Source organism: Brachycentrus maculatus, unplaced genomic scaffold, assembly GCF_059751285.1.
Source record: "Brachycentrus maculatus isolate JH-2025_06_01 unplaced genomic scaffold, ASM5975128v1 h1tg000395l, whole genome shotgun sequence".
Taxonomy (NCBI): Eukaryota; Metazoa; Arthropoda; class Insecta; order Trichoptera; family Brachycentridae; genus Brachycentrus; species Brachycentrus maculatus.
The window spans coordinates 347,279-370,672 of NW_028281144.1; the positions used below are offsets into that span (position 1 = coordinate 347,279).

The 23,394-nt window shown below is 32.9% G+C and overlaps 1 protein-coding gene across 5 annotated transcripts in view; it reads left to right on the forward strand.

Moving 5' to 3' along the window:
* Positions 1 to 23,394, forward strand: part of smog (G-protein coupled receptor 158 smog) — a 106,391-nt gene that overhangs the window by 67,879 nt on the left and 15,118 nt on the right. For 4 of the 5 annotated variants that reach the window (XM_088270763.1, XM_088270764.1, XM_088270760.1 and 1 more), the window contains exons 9-12: positions 7,037 to 7,228; positions 10,139 to 10,363; positions 12,198 to 12,392; positions 19,808 to 20,065. In XM_088270763.1, the coding sequence (XP_088126889.1) occupies positions 7,037 to 7,228; positions 10,139 to 10,363; positions 12,198 to 12,392; positions 19,808 to 20,065 (870 nt within the window). The remainder of the gene's footprint in view (positions 1 to 7,036; positions 7,229 to 10,138; positions 10,364 to 12,197; positions 12,393 to 19,807; positions 20,066 to 23,394) is intronic. The other variant, XM_088270761.1, reaches the window with a different exon arrangement.

Here is a 23,394-nt window from a genome sequence, read left to right on the forward strand (position 1 = left end):
CAATTTTAAGGAATTTATTTTGGGTACACACAGTCATGTTCCGGGATAGTGGAGTTTAAAGAAGAAAAAAAAACTTGTCATTCACACACATTACTTTTTTTTAAATTTAAATTAATTTATTATTTATCAATTGTACGAGTGAAGAATGTATTTTTGGGTATTATTATGAATAAGTGTATCCAAAGTGCATTTTTTACAAGTAAGAATTTTATTTCAATTAAAATGTAAGAATGCCTAGAATGAGCTTTTCTCCTGTAAACTCCATTATCTCAAAACACATTCATACGACTTCTACTAGTATGCCCTTGATATTTGGATTTTTTGTATAGGTAGGTAATTAGCAGATTTGGCAATAACATAATCACTGACGTCAGTAGGAATCACATATTATGATAATGCGGTATTATCTTGTGCATTATGTCGTTTATCTAATGTGTTATGTGGGTCAGTCATCATCTGTTGCCTCACAGCCGCAGTAAGGCGCCAAGGCTCGCAGTAAACAGCTCTTTCCATCTCCGGGATTCACGCTTCGTGGACCGCCAATGCCGCGGGCGATGGCCGCGCGCGCGCATAATATTATCTTGGTCACTTTTTGCCAGTCCCATACTCACGTCACACATTGCAACTGGAGTGAATAACTTGCGTCTAACGCCTACCTAATCAGCTCTGCAAGAGCAATCTACCGTGATGCATTATAATTCATTCATTTATGGTAACACACTTTTAAATTTCTTGCAGCCTTTTTTCCCTGAATATTTCACACGTACCCAACTATTTGATGAAGACTGTTTATACTAAACTGCTTGCTCGCAACTTTGTTTCCATGGTTCCAGTTATTGAATACATAAATGTTAATATAAAATATTACTAAGTAATTTGTATGTAAATGGCAGAGGACTACATTACATTTTCATATTCCATGTTTTTTGGTCAATAATATACAAATTATTAATATTGTTATTAATATCTCAACATACATACATGTATAAAGAAGTCCGTTGAATAAAGAAATCTAGGCATTAACATGGATTACGACCTATCATCGACTGGTTATGAGTGATCACTTTTTACGTTTCTACAAATTGACAACCTAATCACCCAAAATTCATAGAATGCGTAAAATAAAATGAAAATATCACCTGCATTTTTTTCGAGTAAAACTTTATCTGGAACTTGTACAGTTGAAATTAGTAGAAACCTTAATGAAACGCATGCGAGATTTTTTTCCGAATTAACTTACATATTGGGAGATGCCTGGAAATATCCTTTTTAAAACTTTAATTATAATTTATTCGTAGCGTTTATTTACAATATTTTGAGCGTACCTACATTTTTGTTCACAAAAGCTGAATTTGTGTAACTCAAAGTAAAACAAATCCACCATTTGTGAACAAAAAAACGAACGCACTCATAAAAAGACTATGCATTTGCAATAAAAGTTCAGATCTTTCGAGTTCGTATATATATTTTTAAGTAATAAGTTTGACGTTGCCCACCTTATCAAGCTGATATACCTTGGGAGTATTAGAAGGAGGGGTAGGGAGATGAAAGAAAATTCTGCACAAAAAATATACTTAAATTAATTTAATTAAAAATATCAAAATTATACGAAAGCGACTTTAACTTAAACTAATCTTATCTGCTATCTTAAATTAGCTTAAAATTAATTAATCCTATCTTAAATTAAACTTATTCTAACCTTTGGTGAAAAAGATGCGCCGTGATGCTGAGGTCGCCGTGATCCATTGTGAAAAAGCTGCGCCGTTGGATGCTGGGATGAGGTTCTTCTTATGACGGGCCGCCGTGCGATGATTCTTGCTTCTTATCTTCTTCTTCTCTTAGTAGAGCTTCAGCACTTAATTTGAGGCTTATGACCCGGCGTGGGTCTGCTTTTGATACTCCGGATGAGTAACTTCCTTTTTTCTATCTTCTCTCTCTCCCGGCGTAGAGCTCCCGCTCTTCTCCTCACTTAAGTCTTAAAACCTGGTGTAGGTATGCTCCTTCTAACTGATTTCTCCCGACTGCTCGATCCCCCTGATCTCTCCCGACTGCTGCTTACAACTCCTCGATCCCACTGATTTTCCGAATGCTCCTTCCAACTCTTCTTCTTCTCTGTGTCTTCTGACTGACCAGCCGTCCGACTGGTCGATCTCCTCTTACGACTTACTCCCTCCAACTGATCCTTCCAATTGTTGGCTTCCAAGTGCTGGCTTCCAAGTCCCGGCTTCCAAGTCCCCCGACTTCCAAGTGCTCCGGCTTCCAAGTGCCCGATCCAAGTCCCGGCTTCCAAGTGCTGGCTTCCAAGTCATTATTCCGACCAGTCCGACTGGTCGGTCTTTCCTTTTACGACTGATTCCTCCCAACTGATCCTTCCAACTGTTGGCTTCCAAGAGCTATTCCGACCAACTGCCGGCCTCCAAGAGATCGATCCCACTGATTTCCCGAATGCTCCTTCCAACTCATCTTCTTCTCTGTGTCTTCTGGCTGACCAGCCGTCCGACTGGTCGATCTCCTCTTACGACTTACTCCCTCCAACTGATCCTTCCAATTGTTGGCTTCCAAGTCACTATTCCGACCAACTCTTTTCCGGCCAACTGCCGGCTTCCAAGTCCCGGCTTCCAAGAGCTACTTCCAAGTCATTATTCCGACCAGTCCGACTGGTCGGTCTTTCCTTTTACGACTGATTCCTCCCAACTGATCCTTCCAACTGTTGGCTTCCAAGAGATCGATCCCACTGATTTCTTCCCGTTATATTCAGTTTCTCTCCTTGAAGATCACGCCCTCGAAACCATTTTTCATTGGCTGACGGTGCGCTTGTATCCACCCCCAAAATTTTCAACGTCTAGACATCAATTAGCCTTAATTTTATTTATAATATAATAAAGAATGCTCTTAGGATAATAATAATAAAGAAGACCACCGGCAAACATCTATTACAAAGGCCAGCAAGTTGGCGACAGTTTTTTTATGATTCAAACCTTTTGAATACATTTTAATTTTACGACAGGTAAATTATAAAAGGTCGGAGCCATAAAAAATATTTGTGCGCACAGAAATTTTTTTTTTTTTCCTAAGACTAATTAAATTAAACGATTGATAATTGATTATTTTTGCCAGGCTAGAGGAGAAACGTGGTTTCACCACGTCAAGTTTTTTTAAATTGAAAGTTGTTCATATTGAATCATTTTTAGGAGGTAGATATTACAATGATTTTTTTTCTTTATTCGGGAATTGTACAGCTTACATATAAAAATTATATAATAAACAATAGTTACATTAACAATAATAAACATTACATTACATTAACAAAAAATAGTTACGATAAAATAAAGCCAATTAAACAATTCCACATTTATGTTATAAAACTATTAAAAAACAATCAGAGATTAAACAAAAAAACAAAAAAAGGGTATTATATAAAATAATAGATTTAGAAGGAAGGAGAAGAGACATTTGTTTTTGTCGTAGATACTTACTGATATTTAATAAAAAAATAATGAAAATAATTTTTGTAGTTGTGTATAAAATAAATATAAATACCGTTTTACGTATTAATAATCCATTTCGTGTGACCAAGTTACAAATTAGATCCTATAACCGGAATTGCTAGCTTCGTGTAGAAGTATATTTTCACCTCGTAAAACATATTGTATTTTATTATCAAACTCGCTTCAAAGAAATAAACCATGTGAATTTTTACACTATCTGTAAAAGCGTCGTCACGCTTCTATAGCAGGTACTGTTGTTTTAATGATTCCGATTACCTACGTTCTTTAAAATGTTGCCAGGAATACTGTGAAATAACGGAGTTACAATGGTAATAACATTTACAGTGATAAGCTAAATTTCATTTCATTCATTCAAACCTTTATTCACACCTCAATGGTGCATAGGGCACTGCATCACATATACGCAGTGTTATCTTGATCGTTAACACATGAAGGAAAGGTGATCAGCGCTCCGCTTCAGGTACCAGTCCAGGATAATATTGAATAAATATTACAGTGTAATAATCACTTATATTTATTTGACTCCCCTGGGAATCGAACCCAGGACCTCCAGAACGGTGGCCGATCGTGCTGACCATTACACTACGTAGGCGGACAACTAAATTTAGTTTTTAACAACTCATCATCATTAATACATCACCCAAAACATATCATCTGATGTTGCATGCCTTTAAAAACTTGTTCTGTAAAATTGTATAAAATTATTCTGGCCCCTCGAAAGTCTAGTGAAAATTTAAAAATAATCGTACATATTCTTCTAACCTTTATCCACAACCAATGGTGCATAGGGCACTGCATCGTATTGACGCACTATTATCTTGATCGTTACTTACATAAAAGTAATCACTTCTGCACTTCAGGGACCAATTCAGGTTAATATTAAATAAACATTAGAGTGTAATATTACTAGTATTTATTTTCACCTTTCTTCCTGGGAATCGAGCTCGGGACCTCCAGCTCGGTAGCTTAGTACGCTAATCATACATCACGGAGGCGGGAACTAAATTATATAAGTATTTTATAACTCATCATCCAAAAATACCTCATCCGATGTTGCATGCCTTTGAAACACGTATAATATTATTGTTTATTGATTAGGCACTAACTTTGTGGAATGACATGTTGATTATTTAAAAAAAAACACACTGGAATATACCTTTAATGAGTTTTAATTATAGATACGACTAGTTTCGAAAACTTACAGATGTTTTCATCTTCTGGTAAAAAATTAAAGTTTTTAATTTTTACCAGATTATGAAAACATCTGTAAGTTTTCAAAACTAGTAGTATATATGATTAAAACTCATTAAGTGGTATATTCAAGTGTTTAATTTTTAAACAAATAATCAACGTATAATATTATTCTGCCCCCGATTTTTTTATTGAAAATTAAAAAAAAACCGTACGTTTGGTAATACTAAATGATAATTCATAAATTTAATTGAAATTTGAAAATATTCTGATTCCGTTTTGTGCAAATGCTGAAATTTCCTGGCGTCATATCGGATTGTACGGTAAATCAACGCGCGAGGTACCTACCTACTAATGACTCGCAATTTTTGTCACATTAACAGAATACTAGCATGTTAATTCAGTTACTTATTTGGAATGTTGGCATAATACGTTGAGCGTCGCTCAGTAATTGTAATTGCCTTATGACACGAGGAGCGCGGCGGCCGCGGGGCGGGGCGGCGGCGGGGAGGGTGGGGAGGGGGGAGTTGGCGGGAAAAGCTTTTAAGGCATTTCCCGCCCTTGCGCCGGGCGTGCCTTTGCCTTTCCATAACACGAATGATTAATGGCCATAATTTTGTTTTACTTTTTACCGTTTGTTACGTATCGCGCAAAGATTACGGCGATAAAGCGAACTTAATACAAACGTTACTCCTCGCAGGTATTGGTGGTGTAATCTAAGCGGTGTTATAAGGGCAAGGTACAATGTGTCAATTTCTGTTAAAACGTTTCGGAGTAGGCTGTTTTAAAACGGAAATCTAATTACAAGCGTAAAGTAGGCATTGTTACTCCGTCTATAAAACGTTTCATTAATTGTTTCTTCTTAGACATTTTCAAAAAGTAGGTTTGATGGAGTAGGTAAACGCATAAACCTAAAAGGCATATCATAATCCTAACTACTATCTATCTTCTTATTCTTTAGCCTTCTGTCTTCCGCTGCTTGATATAGGCCTCTTCCGTATGCTTCCATTTTTTTCGGTCTGTTGCTGCTTCAGCCAATTTCTACTCCACACAGCGGCTGTCGTCGACAATGTATTTGAGGTCTTCCGATGCCTCTTTTATTCTTCCAAGGTCTCTATCACAAAATTTTAGTGGTCTACCTCGTGTGGTCCTGTCTTGCAACATGTCACGCCCATTGCCATTTGAGTTTTACTAACCGATCCATGATATCATCTATCCTAGTACTGTCCCTAACCAACGTTCCTATCTACGATATATAATAATTTTATTGTTTTATTTTGAGGTCAAGGGATCTTGCATCCCTTATGTCACTGCGACCATATTAGGTATATTATGAACTCCCTCTGTACTCACAGTTCACTCCCAAGACCTACGTGAGTCATGTAACTCACGACCTGTCTTGGTGGTAGGAGCTTCACCTTCTCGGAGTCCAGTAGAGGTCCTCCAAGGATGTGACTTCGTTTGTGAGCAAGTGCGTCACAATTATAGAGAATGTGGATTGGCGTTTCGTTATCCTCCATACAAAATCTGCATACTGGGGAGTCATGAAGTCCAATTTTTGTCATGTGTTTCCTCAGTCTGCAGTGTCCTGTCAAGGTCCTGGTTAGGTTCCTTATTTGTTTTTTACTAAACTTCTAGAGCAATTTAATTATTAACATACGTCTGGTCAATTTTAATATGTCCATTGTATGATAGTCTGACTGTACGTCATATTTAAAAAAAAATATATTTTAAATTCTTTTGCATTACATAACATAAATTCGAATACAAAAAATATTAATAAAACATAAATATGAATACAAAAAAAAGATCCCACAAAGGCATGGCCTTTGTATGGGTATACAATATAATTTAGTCAAAGTTAAGAGTATAAGGGTATAAGGGTATAGGTATTATAAGTAGAACTAGAATAATAGTGTTAATATAAAATACAAAAAATACTTGTCTATCAGAAAACATTTTTTTTAAATAAAGTTAAAAACATAAAAAGGATGAATAAGTAAAAAGTAAAAAGTTAGCAAGCATGTACTACAAGAAAAAGCAGCTTAAATCTTTCTCTTCAATAAATAATCGAAGCAAATTTTTTAATTTACACAAACTTAGGGAATTACCTTCTAACAAATAGTCTTTGTGGAATAAGTTGAACAGTTTTGGAGCTATGAAAAATGAGTGTCTTTGCGCAAGTCTGGATTTACAAAAAGGGATTTCTAATAAATTATTCATTCTGAATGATTCATATTCATTAACAATGGTGATCCATGGTGAAATATCTTCAACTAAATATTCTTTCCAGCTTCCTTGATCTATGTATGGAATGAACTTTGGATTTTCCTCAGGTCGTGGTGCGCTTCTTCGAGCCATCGGTGGAGCAGTGTCTGGTGGAGCCTTGGTTCCGCGAGTTGGGATTCGTGGTGTGTTATGGAGCCATCATACTGAAGCTCTACCGTCACCTCATCGAGTTCCGCACCAGGAAAGCACATCGCTGGGTAGTCAGGGATGTGGACCTCCTCAAGTATCTTCTTGCTATGGTAAGGCAACTTGCCTTTTTAAACTTATGCCATCTAAATATGTTTTAAAACGTCTCGTTTGGGGTTTTATTGTAGCTAAAGACCTACACACACATATCGTAGTCGTACAGGAGAAAATGACCAACTACCAAAATGTAAAATGTTTGGGAGGGCCATTTAAGTTTGTTTTGCTTGGCAAGAAAATAAACATAAATGCAGTTAGTCATTTTTAACAAGTCAATATATTATACTTCCAAGTTTAAAATCCGTTGGGATTTTTTTCATGGCGACATAAAACTAGTAAGATATCAAATAGTCAATGATCACGCTTTTGTGTGTGTGTACGTGTGTACGCAGGTCTATATATACATATCTATACATGTATGTGTGAAAAGCGTAATGTATACGTTTATTGAAAGCTCCCCACCGCATTTTCAGATCTCATACAGAAGCTCTAGGTTTCTTTGTAGACCTTATCTTGAAAAGGATTGGTAAATTTTATTATTATTATATCATGTATATTTGCAATCTAAAAAAAACTTTGATATGATAATTACGAATTACCAATACATAGCAAGGAATAGCTATGGATACGATTATCATTTCCTCTTAACGCCAAACCTAAACAACTTTTACAATGCATTGTTTCGTTTGTCATATTTTTTGTGATCATTTTTTTTTAAAAACCAGTCCTGATTTAGCAGCCACTTAAAATGGTGTGATCGACTTATATAAAACAATGTTTTATTATTCCTTACCAACGACTAGAATACTTTCTTATAAGCCGCATGTGTTCGGAGTACCTATCCATGTACAGTACATGCCACTGAAAATTGGTTTAACCCCAATATCACACCGCGAAATTTCGGTTTGCGAGTTTGGGAAGCCTATTAGGCATACCGCCAGTCCAAAACGTATCTACGCGGAATCTACTTACCTACATAACGTATATGGCCGTATTAGGGAGATATATCCCATAATAATGTCAGTCATATATCATTTCCTACAATACTGTATGCAGAGCTGCTTAATTTCAACATTTCAATATTTTAGGGTGCGATTTAGGGCCTTGAAATAATACCGTCGTCAGCGTGAATTCAAATTGTACAAGGTACGAAAATTCGAAATTGATATTAAAATCGTGTTTTACTATTACAGTCAATTTTGTGAAAATCTTATCCTCGTATATTTGTACAAAAGGTCTATTTTTTACTTTTTAACAATATTTATATTTATATGTTTATAAATATATTAATATATATATAAATATATATATATATATATATATATATATATATATATATATATATATATATATATATATATATATATATATATATATATATATATATATATATATATATATATATATATATATATATATATATATATATATATATATATATATATATATATATATATATATATATATATATATATATATATATATATATATAAAAATATATATATAAATATATATATATATATATATATATATATATATATATATATATATATATATATATATATATATATATATATATATATATATATATATATATATATATATATATATATATATATATATATATATATATATATATATATATATATATATATATATATATATATATATATATATATATATATATATATATATATATATATATATATACGCATATTATTTTTTGTCATTAAAAACAAATGATTTTTAGTCTTTTTTCCCTGAAATTTGTCTCTCGTTGATTGTTATATAGAATTCACTATATCATATCTTTTAGTAGCTAATACGAAAGCAATACTCAATAAACTAGTTTTACCTAAGAAATTTGTATTTGCAAGCAGCTATACATTATCAAGTAAGAAATATATAAATTTCAGATGTGAAATGGTAAACCTTTCATATAATTTCTTTAATATATTTTCAGTGTTCAATTCACACGATTTTTTTACTAAAACCAGAATATAATGTATTATATTATGCAACAAATCTTAGGTTATATTTTCTTCATAAAGGTACACATGTGTTTGAAATTCTTCAATAACACAATGATTGTTTTGGAGTCTTCTATAAAATTTACGTAAATACATACAACGAGTCATAGAGGAAATTGTTAAATAAAAAAGAAAACACGAACAAGGCTAATGACTGTTGCATATGGCACCCCTCACGTTTTCTACACGAGATCATTATGGAAATGTCATTACGGAATAGGGCGCCCTTTTTGTTACTTGAATTAGACTCGAGGCGGTATTTTTTAAGAATAAAATTAAGATTAAACCTTCGAAGATTCGGCTAAAGCTCCCAGAGAGAGTTTCTTGATAATGAGTTCAGTATGATTTCAGAACCCTACAGTGATCTAATTAAGAAATTTGCGTTAAATGTACGTACATACTGGGCTTTTAATGAATATGTATGAACTCGATAGTAAAGTTTTAACGAAATAGGGTAAAATAAGATGAAATTATTTTCCATCAAATAAAAAGTTTAAAAAATATAATATAATGAAAACACGTACTTTTTTCTAATGCTCATACAAGTAAGTTATTTATGCATTTTGTACTGCATATTATTAAAAGAAATATTTTATAGATATTCTGAAGGTTTTATTAAAATGGTTTGTAATTAAACCAAAGTATTAAATTGATTTTATGTCAAATAAACCAAATTGTTAAAAAAATTGTTATGAAGTTATTTTCCAAATAAACATTAAAATAGAGTTTTCATAACTATTGAACAAAAGAATATAAGAATATAAGACTAGATTGAGTATTTGATCACATTTTAAATATTTTGTTTTTGAATATAACTATCACATTCTATTAATGTTGAAAATATTTCACTGACTAAGTATTCGCAGTTCAGCAGTTTCTAGTTGAATTTTGATTTGTGTGAATCTGAAACTGTTTAAATTTTGATTTGTTTCGCAGGTAGTTGCTGTGCTGTGCTACCTATCCGCCTTCACGGCCACCAGCCTGAACTTCATCCGGGAGCAGTACAGCATCATGAGGATAGGACAGACTGCCAATGGCCAGTTGTTCTTGGCCTGTAAGCCTTTGTGGTGGGACTACGTCACGGAGGCTGGAGAGATGCTCATCCTCGTCTTCGGGATTCATCTGAGTTATGCGAGCAGAAATGCTTCCACTCAATTTCAGGTATACTAAATTCTTCCGAATACATATTATTATAAGAAAGACTCTGCTTCTACCCTTGTCAAATTTTAGTATTTTGTATTTTTTAACCCTTAACAAGGTTAAAAGTATAAGTAAGTTTATTCCAAAGGCTACTTATAAGCCTATGGAGAAGGTCAAATAAAAATTTAATGTATTTACTGTAATATATAAGTCGATCAAATGAAATGTGGTTAGCTCAGCAATCAGTGTAAACCATGGGGTTTCATACATATACATATATTAAGTATCTAACACAAAAAAAGGACAAACTTTCCGTTTATTTTAATATGTAGATAATTGCTAAACCCAGTGTTAAAATCACTAGCTATTTAGTAAAGAAGTTATTGTCGTTCATTAAATTGTCTTTTATAAATATAAATAGATGAATATCACAGTTGAGCAACAAATTAGTAAAAAGTATAAATGTCCTCTTGTACATAACTATGATAATTCACCTAAAACAAAGGATTTATGATCCCATTATTGAACAATAAATTTGGAAGTAAAACACTTCGTTACTACACAGCTCCTTCGATTTTTAATTTGTTGCCGGTGGAGGTAAGGGAGCAAACAAAAATATGGACCAAAGGCAAAATAAGGGAATGGATAAATGATCAAGAGATGGATAAATGATAAAAAATATATAAAATGGTTTTTATATTTTATTTTATTTTTTAGTGTATATTACCTTAAAAATATAACAATAATAAAAAAGGTGTGTAAAAAAAGAGCTCCAAAAAAAGAGCAGTAAGGTGGCTTGGTGGATCTCCATAAAAAATAAAAATGATCTTTTATGAATTTATAAATAATGTTATTTAATAAATAAATGAAGTTAAAAAAAAAAACAGAAATTACGTATATACCAAGGCAACAAGATTACAAAACATTCCGTCTGATAGATTTTCTCTTTTACTATCTTTTTCAATACTAGGAGATTAGTCCTCAAAGGCGGGATAGCGCAGATGCTAAATCATTGCCCATAATACTGTTGTTTGCCTAACCCTGTATTCAAGTGGCATTATAAACCTGTTTTCGTTACCCACTGACCACTTCCTTCAGGTAAACATATTAGCCTGTTTTTTACCTGTCAAGGTTACCTCGTAATGCACCTTTATAAAAATTTAAGTCCTATTTTTACATTATTACAGAACCTGTTTAGTTTCTAGGTACAATATTATTAATGTATCAATAGTAAAAACCTCTTGAGTTTCCTGTTTATACGATAAGGTTTCTAAACTTGTTTGATGTTTTTATTTGACTTACATTGTAAATAAGTTAATTCTTATAAAACGAATTCAACGTTAGTGTCAAAGCCTAGTTTTATTAAAGAAAAAAAAAACAAACTGATACAGTTTTATTTTTAGTGTGAGATCAATATTATATAAAATACGTTTATTATAAAAATCAAAAATAAATATTCTTTTAAACTGTTAAAACTTGAATCGTAACTAAAATGGTACATGGAAAAGAACAAATTATAATGTAATGGATGCCACGGTGATACGATTTTAGGTACCTTTTTCTGATGTTTAAAAGAAATACATGATTTCAATTTGAAACGCTCTGTAAAACTTGTACAACAAAGGTCTTTTTGAAGGGAACGAACACCCTTTTTTTTCTTTTTTAAATGTCATTTCAATGAAACCCCCCAAAAGAGGGGAAAATGCAATCGTTATCAAAAAGATGAAAGAAGCAATAAAAATTATGGTAAGAACTCACCACCAATGAGAAAATAAAAAAAAAGCTGATGAAAATTAGCAGAAGACCTTCAAAGGTTTTTGAACCTTTGATAAATTTCAATCAAATTTTTTTTCAGGAACGCCGGTTTCTGTGTGCCGCCATTGTCATGGAAGCGGTGGTTTCTGGAGTTTTCTACGTCCTTCGTGCCCTATATGTCACCAGTCTGCACCCCGACCACGTGTACCTGGCCTATTTTGTTCGGTCCCAACTCACTTCTACCATAGTCATCCTTCTCATCTTCACTCCCAAGTTATGGTACCAACAAAAACAGGTAAGCAAGTCTCGAATCCCATTGATTCCCGTAACCGGAAATTAAGTATCCTCCGCATTTCCGCGTATCAATCTGAGTACTGCCGAAATTAACCAATTTAACGGTCGTCTGCGGGATGAATCTATTTCCTCCCTCCCCCCTCTGCTAATGAGACTTCCACTTGATTAAATTTTCTAAATTTGTGGATTAATCAAGGAATCAAGGAGAATACGTTATAAGAAAAAAAGTTAAATCGGAATATTTTGACGATCCCTTTTTTTATAGCCTGGGTACTGAATTTCCTAGCATGTACAAATAACTTGGAAGCATATTTTAAAACCACGTATAATATCAATTATATTTCATTTGCTTTCAAGTTGCATATTTAGTGAGTCTGAATGAGTAATTTCTTGCGTTTTTACAACAACGTAAATACATGTCGCTCACTCCTTTCAACAACGTTAAATATCAAAAATCGCCAATTTTCAGTTGTGCATGTTTTTGGAATACCCAGAAAATGTACTATGTCCCAGCAAAAGTGGCATATTTTTAATTTAATATTTACCTGCTACAGGGCAGAAAGTGTTATTTTGCATTTTGAAGAAAAGGTATAGTTTATTTTATTTTTTTAAATAAACTAAATATTTTTCAATGGAGAAAAAACATTCAGGTTTCACCTAAAAAGATCTGTTGCACAGTAAAAAGTTCAATAAGTGGCTTGATATTTATTTTTAAAACATTTTATTACATTTTTATTTAAAAAAAAAACGATATCCTGAAAAATCAAGTTATTTGACATATGACGTTGTTGAAAGGAGTGAGCGATGTAAGAACCGAAAGAAATATAGTTTTTATAATTTCTCGGCATTCACTTTGTGGTAAGACATGGTTAAATTGTAAATGAAAAGATTTGTTTTTTTACCACTTGAGTACGTATTATATTTAATTTTAACGACTAGTTCAAAGCAGAGATGATTAAAAGTAGGGCAGCTAGAGATGCAAGTAGTCATATGAATATCCTTGCTCATTCTTTGATTATTTTTTTAATTATATAATTATATTTCACTCAATTTTCGTGTTTCTTAATACAGTTTTCCCTAAAATATAGTTTGTATTAGTATGTAATAATAGTACTTAAATCATAATAATAATAAATCCCTTACCGCACCCCAATGGTGCATAGGGCACTGCTTCATATAAACGCAGTGTTATCTCGATCGATTACACATGAAGGAAAGGTGATCAGCCCTCCACTTCAGGTACCAGTCCAGTGTAATATTGAATAAATATTAGAGTGAAAAAATCACTTTCATTTATTAAACCCCCCTGGGAATCGAACCCGGGACCTCCAGAATGGTAGGCGAGCATGCTGACCATTACACTACGGAGGCGGACTTAAATCATAGATATTAAAAATTATACTTATTCAAATTACAGTGGAACTGTGGAGGTCTCACTTTATATTTCAATAATAATAACAATTTAGTTACATATCAACCAATACTGGAAATGTTACTACTCTAAAACAAATATAATGAATAATATAATTTGTAGCATAAATTATTTAAAAAAAACAGTAGTTTTTAACCATTTTAATAAGTATCATATTGTTCCGACTAGTTCAGAAACTACAGATGCTTCCATCTAAGGGGTTTGAATATAAACTGTTTATATTCAAATCCGTAGATGAAGGCATCTGTAGCTGCTAAAACTAGTCGTAACAATATAATGCTGAAGCGGTAAAAAATCAAGTTTTTTATTTATAATTTCATCATTCACCATAAATTGAATGCCAAAACAATAAACAACATACTTTTAAGAATATAAAAATAATAATTCACTTAATAAATAGAGTAGTTTACAAACAATCATAGTGATAATGTTATTCCGTATAAATTCTATAAGAATTTATAATTGTGAATTACATAAAATGTTTAGCTAATTAACTAAAGATGATGAGTTTTTACATCGAGGATATCTTAATTAAGGAGCCATTAATTTAAAGACGATAGCATGGACACGTATAATCGGTGGTTTGGACATGTGGAGCGAATAGATTACGAGAGAATGGCTAAGAAAATATATGCGGCGAATGTGAGCGGGAAAACAGAACGAGGACGACCGTAAAAGACTTGGCACTATCAGATCAATCTGAACCTAAAATCTGGTAGTGTTAAAAGTCTGCATAATCGCAGGGCATGTATAACTAGATGTATGGATGTGAAGGAGGCGAGGAGTGTATGTCAGGACAGAAGAGTGTGGTGTTCCATACTTTCTGCCTACCCATGCGGGGAAACGGCGTGATGGTAGTAGTAGTAGTAGTAGTAGTAGTTAATTTATAGTCTCTTTAATCGGCATTATATTTTGTATTCTTATATTTTTTCATATTGTACATGTACATATTTGTTTCGCTCAATTCTTAAATTTAATTGATGTAAATTAACAGCCTCCGCCTTCGTAGTGTAATGGTCAGCACGCTCGGCTACCGTTCTGGAGGTCCCGGGTTCGATTCCCAAGGGGGGTAAAATAAATATAAGTGATTTTTTCACCGTAATATTTATTTAATATTACCCTGGACTGGTACCTGAAGCGGAGGGCTGATCACCTTTCCTTCATGTGTAAACGATCAAAATAACACTGCGTTTATATGACGCAGTGCCCTATGCACCATTGGGTGCGGATAAGGGTTTTATTTATTAAAATTAACAGCATATACATTATGTAAATAAAGAAACTCGTATTATCTTGCGATTCGGGAAAACCGCATAACAAAGGATCAGTAATCAAAATGACATTACTATTATATATAGTTGATTTTAATTAATTGTTTGATTAAATTAGCTGTAGGTACATTGCGTGATTTATTTTCTCTTCCTCAAATTTAAACAAGTACAAATATGGTTTCTGCTCACGATATATTTTTTTTTCGTACGAGGAAATAAATCAATTAGGTATTAATCATTGTTGTATTTTAAAAATTCAAAGCCACAGAATATTACATGCATATTAATTTTTTTAATTGTAAATATGTGTGCAAATACAAATTAGTTTTACATCAAATGCATTTTTTAAGTACGTATTTTTAATTGCTTACATTATGCAAAACAAAGTAACCAAGGCTTTCGTAAATGTTTTAATTTCTTCCTTGTTTCAATTTATCATGCACTTATACGAAATAATTAACATGCTTTTGCAAAACAATGAAATTTAAATTTGAGATTTTATTGAAATTATACTGAAATCATAAATAAAGTGTGGGCAGACCTTGATTACTGTTTGACTTATTATATTTAAAGAGAAAATTATAATATTCAGCCTTGAAGATGTGGTGTTGGCAAATTCAAACGTTTTTTTCATATTGATTTCACTAATTAAATCTATTTGTGGTGATGTCTATCAATTTTTATTTTATTATTATTAAAGCCACCATTAATCTAATGTGTTGGGTAATTATACTGAATGCATAGAAACATCTGTCACAATACAGTACATTTTAAGGAACAGTGGATTTTACCATGTTTTTATTCTTATTATTGAATCTTGGAAGTTCTATATATATGGACCAATTTTAAAACATTGTTCTTGAATCACTAGAACTTCACTAAAGACATCTATTGGTGAGATAAAAAGAAGCTTTTTATTGAGCAGAAACTCTTTTATTAGTATGTGAGGTCCGAATCCTGAATAATCCGTACTGTAATCACACACATGAGAAACGCCAGAAAATGTCATTTTTATTTTTATTATTCAAGCTTATAATTTGGCCAGATAATTTATTCACAACATTTTGAGTGTGTCCAAATACTTGTTCACAAAATTTGGATTTGTAATTGGAGATAATCCAGATTTTGTGAACAAGTATTTGGGCTTTTGGACACACTCAAAATGTTGTGAAGAAATCTATTTGTTTAAATAATTTTGGTCTCTTCAAGGACACGCTCAAATAAAAATAAACCGGTTCAAAAAACCCATGATGAAATCTTTAGATAATCAAATATTTTATTATGTAAATCGTCAAAATAAAAATGAGATAATCTTCATATTTACGTTCATTTATTACGAAATTTACGATCTCTAATATCCACGATTAAGATGCTCTGGAATAATTTTGTATTTAAATGGATGTCGATTAAAAACACAAATTTCAAAATGTACCAACGGTTAATATTGAACATTTATTCTTACTAAAGAATGCATAACATATTTCGCTCACTCCTTTCAACAACGTCATATATCAAACTTTTACTTGATTTTTCAGATTGATTGATTTTTTTTATCAATATACTTGATTTTTCAGGAGATCGTTTTAATGTTTTAAAATATTGTAAAATGCATTAAAAATAAATATCAAGCCACTTACTGTGAAACAGATCTTTTTAGGTAAAAACTGAATGTTTTTTCTCCATTTGAAAAATATTTAGTTTATTTAAAAAAAAACAATAAAAAAACTTTTTCTTCAAAATGCAAAAACAACACTTTCTGCCCTGTAGCGGGTAAATATTAAGTTTAAAATATGCCGCTTTTGCTGAGATATATTACATTTTCTGGGCATTCCGAAAACATGCACAACTGAAAATTGACGATTTTTGAAATATGACATTATTGAAAAGAGTGAGCGATATGTGGCATTTGAATCGTATCATACTATCGGCATGTTGACTAAAGTTGTTAGAATTTCCTAGATGATAATCTTTCCAAAAAGGCTAAGTCAAATAACTAAAGGCGTCCGCATATTAAACACAAGTTGGACTGTGTCTATAAGCTTTTTATGGCTTAGTGTTTGTTTGCACTTGTTTGTCTGGCTTTTTTGTTTGTTCAGAGAGGTGGCAGTTAGGGCTGTATAAACAGTGTCGTCTTAAGTCAATTGGAGCAAGGGACGGCCGATACTTTGTAAAAAAAACTGGTAATTATGGGGGTTGGAAAATCGTTCGCAATAAGCGTTGGTAGTAAAGTGACGGTTAAATAATTAAATACTACTGGATAACAATCGCATATCGGCAATACCGGCGAAAGCCGACTGTTTTATGCTAGTCTCGATTCCATTCTAATAAAAAAATACAAAAATGAGTACTGTGGTTGTCAATCATGTGTAGAATGGTAAATATTGAACGTGTGTTAAATAATCACTTAATCAGCCTATGATAGGTCATAAGCCCTGTAAATACCTAGACTTCCATATTTTTCTTCATCTATGTTAAGATGTCAAATATGGAAAAATAACTCCAACGTGGAAAAAAAACAGATTTGTGAACAAGTGGACACACTCAAAATGTTAAGAAAAAATAGTTAGTAAAAACAATCGATCGCGGAGTGTGGTCAAACTTTGAAATATGTAAAAAACGGTCATATAAATTCTGACTTTATAAGCCTGATATCAATCCTTTTTTACTTACAATTTTTTATTTTAAACTAGTAAAAACGTACCATGATTTATTGTATATTTAAAGATGCCATTTTTTTAAAGAATTTAATAATTTAAAATACTTCATGCAAGTATTTCTCAAAATAATGATATTATTTCAGCATAATTATTGTTCACGTAACGTACTCGTATATAAGTCGTGCCGTGCCGGCTTGAATAAGAGTAAAAATGAAGGGAATATTAAAGTGCCTCTTGCAGCAAATATCCGCTTTAAATCGACCAAAACTTGAGAAACGTCATCCGGTATCGAGTAATTTGAAGGTCATTTAATGTAAATTAAGGGTATTCCGATACGCTCGTCTCGAAATTCTCTCGAGAGAGCTCTCGGAATTTTCTAATGAAAATCTGCCGCGGCCCGAGTGGGAGGGGTGGTCACCCCCTCATCCAACTCGACGAAGATCAGCCCGCTCTTGCAAAAAGTGTGGTCCATTTAGTCGGTAATAATAAAAAAAGGATTATTCTCTTCGGTTCCTTTTCATCGGTTGTTCTAATTTGATAGCGACTTACTGCGGCGTATAAATACATCGCGTTGAATAATTTTAGAGATGAATTTCGTATTCAACAATTTTCACCTCGACTTTTCTCACGTGTTGTACTAATGATCCTCACTCTACTTTTAATTTAATTCTTTCTTTGCTTTAATGACATTCATAGAGTATGGAATTTTAAATATAATTTAATCTTAAATTAATGTGGTTGTGGACTTCATAATTCGTTTGTAAACCAACATTTTGTAGAAATACTACATATGTATATTGTTTCATTAATTGATTCGGCAGTCATTTTGTGGTAAAAATCGCTCCATTTTTAACTTAAGTTTTAATTGGTTAATACCACTTAATATATTTTTGGTATTTACCAAGTAAAAATTTAATTAAAAACACTATATTGTGTTAAATTGTTCACAATTCATATTTGTTTTAAATTGGTACTGTATTTGTCAATATGAAAACTAGTAATGGGAAATGAATCGTAATATTACACGAGATCTGTATTCATAAAATACTTATTTTTTATCCATTCGCCATAGTATGGCATATGTTGCTAACTTCTTGATTCCTTTTAAGATAGGTTGGTGTTCCCTAGACGAGTTGTCAGTAGTCAAAGTCCTGTGCGGCGGAACCCGATGCTTTGCAAAAGAGGCGAGCTCGATTAAAGCCCTCGGGAGGCAAAACGTTTATTCGTGACGACAGTTTCAACGTTGTTACGTACTTATTTACTTCAGCTTTCTTATTGTGTCCAGTTTTGGACAAAGGCCTCCCTCTTGGACTCCCACAGTTCTCAGTTGGACGCGAATCTCTTCCAGTGCAGCCCCGCCACTATTTTAATGTCATCGGACCATCTTGTCTGGGGCCTACCTACGCTCCTGGGCCTCCAGTCAATCACTTTTTTCGTCCATCTATCGTCAGACATTTGTTTCGTGACACTTTGAGCTACATCTGTTACCTTGGCCTCTTCCCTTATCCAAACATTCGATTTTCGATCCCTAAGGGATATGTTTAGCATCCTTCTCTTCATTGCACTTTGCGTTACCCTGAGTTTATATTTATACGATTCGTTTTGTTACGGTAAATGTCTCGAAACCATATGTGAGTTAGCCAAAACCATATGACACGCTGTTGCGTGAGTTCCTTATTCTTCTTCTTCTACCCCTTATCCACACCCAGTGGTGCATAGGGCACTGTATCATATTGCCGCAGTGTTATCTTGATCTACTTACATAAACGCAATGTGATCACTCCTGCGCTTCAGATATCAGTCAGATTCAGATATTAGGGTAGTATTAAATAAATATTAGAATGTAAAATCACTGATATATATATTTTCAACCCCTCCCTGGGAATCGAACCCGGGACCTTCAGTATGGTAGCCGAGCGTGCTGACCAATACACTACGGAGGCGGAAAAAGTTCCCTTATTACCGCAGGAATATCGATTTGGAGGTAATGGCTCTCGATCGGAGTTTTGTTTTGTTCCTTCGTGGTGTTCTAAATGACGTTCTGCCCATTTATCAGGTCCGTTCTCTGGCGCAGGAGTTCTCGTGCCGCATGCCCGTGGACGCTTTCAGGGCGGGCGAGACGGGCGCGCTGTCGGACGCGGACCCCGCCGAGCTGAGCCTGGCGGACATGAGTCCGGAGGACATCCGCGTGGAGCTCAAGCGCCTGTACACGCAGCTGGAGCTGCTGCGGAACAAGACGCTCCGCGCCGACAACCCGCACATCTCCAAGCGGCGCGGCGGCCGCAAGGTGGCGCACCGCCGGTTCAGCCTGCAGGTAAACAATGCCGATCTTTGAGGAGGTGGATTACTAACTTTGCACTCGGCGCTCGAGTGGACATGCGCAGGAAATCCTCGCTGACTTGTCGTCGGAGTATTCCTTACACAGACCTATGTAATTCTTACCGATCTGGGACCTCCTGCAGCCCTAAAGGTGGGGACCGACCGGAGCATTTCGTCGTAACGTTACATTTGCAGAGAGTATCCGAACATCGAATGGAGTACTCGAGACGAGCTCGGCTCGCTGTACTGTTTATACGAATGCTCGCATCGTAACGTGTTACGTTAAAACGAAATGACTCCGGTCAGCCCCCACCATAATAAGAGCGATATTTTGCTAAAAAAAAACATTAAAAAAAAAAAGATATTATATTTTAAAAAACTAAATCAATACATGTTTTAAAATATTCTTTTTTCATATCACGATAGGGTAGATATTGCTTTTATTCTTTTTAACGAGTTTGATATTTTGTATATTGAGCAATCAAGTTGGTCTAGGAGTATTTCTTCCCTGTTAGTGTGAATATTTAATTTATGTATCTTATCATCCATCAATTTATATATTTTATAATTTACTTATCAATTATGTGCGAAAGTCGCATCTTTAAAGAATAATATCAAGAAATATACCATTCCTATTAACAATTTGGCATAATTTAAAAATTGTTATGTATACATAAATATTATGCGCACAGCTCCAACTCTTAAAGCAAGGTCAAGTTAGTGAGTCTCACGAGTTTATGTTTTTCAAAAAACAGGTACAAATAAAAAAATCGTGATGGAGAAATACCAGTTTAAATATTTACATCAGTAGACTCTTTTAGAAGCTTTAGACTCTTTTAGCTTAGGCTAACACTCTCCTTATCATTCAACGTTCACTTTGTGTAATACCACTTTAAAAAAAGTATTACACAAAGTGAACGATGAATGATAAAGATAGTGGTTTATTACCATACCACAATGTTAGCAGTGCTTTTAAAACACAAAATATCTTCTTAGCCAATTCCATCGAAACCGCTGGTCAATATTTACATAGGTCTGTGTATCTGAATAAATCGAAAAATATCTATGGACAAGTTAGCCGATTTGTATGAACTAGTTCAAAAACGAAAAAAATGTTAAGATAATTATTAATACTATGGATAATAAGTAGTTAATAGAATATAAATGTATGTAGATAATGAATGAGGATTCTCTGTACATGTGCGCCTACTTGTTCATCACGAAGTAACAATAACCTTGAATAATGATCACTGTGTGGGAAAGTTGGGCGAGCATGCAGCTAAGGTTAACAACGCTCTTCGCTCCATAACGCTATCATTATACAGTTACACACCATATACAATATAGTACACAAGGTGGATGGTCGAGCTGTTCTATATTGCTCAAAGAATGATCTCAAAAATTTACTAAGCGATAATATATTATGTTATGACCACGAATACTGGAGCTATATTTTATATTCAAAGCGTTAATTGATACCATTTCTAGAGTAATTTATTTTGAAATAATATTTTTTAGTATGTTTCTTTTCGTTGTACACCTATCCTTTTCAGTGTTAGTCAAAAATCCTAAAATATTTGTATAATTTCTAAACAAAATCTATGTCCATTTTTTTTAAATCCATAGCTTTTAACCTCGTTAAACCAATGTATTTACTAAGATACCCATGTGTATTTAGGATTAATATATTGATTTCTCCCAGTTTAAAAAAAATCTTGTTCTAGAGACAAAGATAATCATTTCGAAGGTAAACTATTTAACGGAACGCATTACATCATACAAACATAATAAATAACAGAGTTCAGAAGAGAATACTTTATTGCAGGCATTCTTACACCCTACTCTCATTCAAATGAAATTATTAGTAATCAATTGTAAAGAATGTACTTTTTGGTATAAAGTGTGAACCCAAAAGTACATTTTCATTAACTGATGATAATAATTTAATATAAATAAAATAATAGTGTATAAGAATGTGTAGCATAAACTTTTCTCTTTAAACTCCATTATCCATAATATATTATTAGATTAAAACCAATCTTTTTAGCTTTTCCACTTTATTTTAATTTGACCAGCGACCGGGTTTCGTCGTTACCGACATCATCAGACTGGTGGGAAGCTATACAAATTATTATGTTATGTATAAAACAAGGCAGGAGTTGATAACCATGATTTGATATAATTTTATTGAGAAATTAATTTAATTTGAGTGAATTTAAGTATTGTATGATATTAAAAATATTTTAAATATCATACAATACTTAAATTCACTCAAATTAAATTAATTTCTCAATAAAATTATATCAAATCATGGTTATCAACTCCTGCCTTGTTTTATATATAACATAACAATTTATATAGCCTCCCACCAGTCTGATGATGTCGGTAACGACGAAACCCGGTCGCTGGTCAAATAAAAATAAAGTGGAAAAGCTAAAAATATTGGTTTGAATCTAATAATATATTAAAAATGCAATTCCATCACGAAGTGTCAGTGGATAATATAAATCCATTATCCATGTTTGTGTGATATAATTGTGTTCTGCCTATATGCTTTCGATTTGATGTATTTAGCCGACAATAGAACTATGTAGTTACATAATATTAAAGGTAAGACATATTGCATAGTCATATGCATAACTTCTCAATAGAGAAAACTTTTTTAATAATAAAACAGCGAACAAAAATGAAAATGCCTATTCAATCATTGCTTCAACCATTGCATTCATATCAAGCAATTACGATTGTTTTTATTTAATATCATCTCATTCCACAATGCCTTTTATTTTAAAATTTATTTTGGTAATTTAATTTGTAAGGTAGGGGTAAAATATAAAAGAAAGTTGGTCTTAATAATATGACCATAAAAATTTAGGTAAAGGTTTTAAAAAAAGCAATCTTTAAGTCATTTTAATTTGATCTAATTAAACAAAATCAATTGAAATAAACTTTTCAAACATACACACAAACATTTTTTCCTGGAATAGAGCTTATTGAAAATATTTCAATTCAAATACATTTTTTGTTAGGATTAATGAACATTATTTTATTTCAGAATTTTATGTTCCTTTGTTGGTTAAGAAAAAAATATTGATTTTCCAAAATAGCAGAATTTTCGCAGCTAAGGAAACTCCATGTTTATAGTTTAAATAATACTTTACTTAGCGCTTGAGTGTGGATTGAATTTTTCTAGGTTTTAAGATTAACTTTGTTAGGAAAAAAGAATACACTTAAGTTTAATACAAAAACCACTCTTTTATATACCCTATTGGTTTATAAACTTGATACATGACTAAGGGTTATTAGAGGTGCAAATTTGTTAGA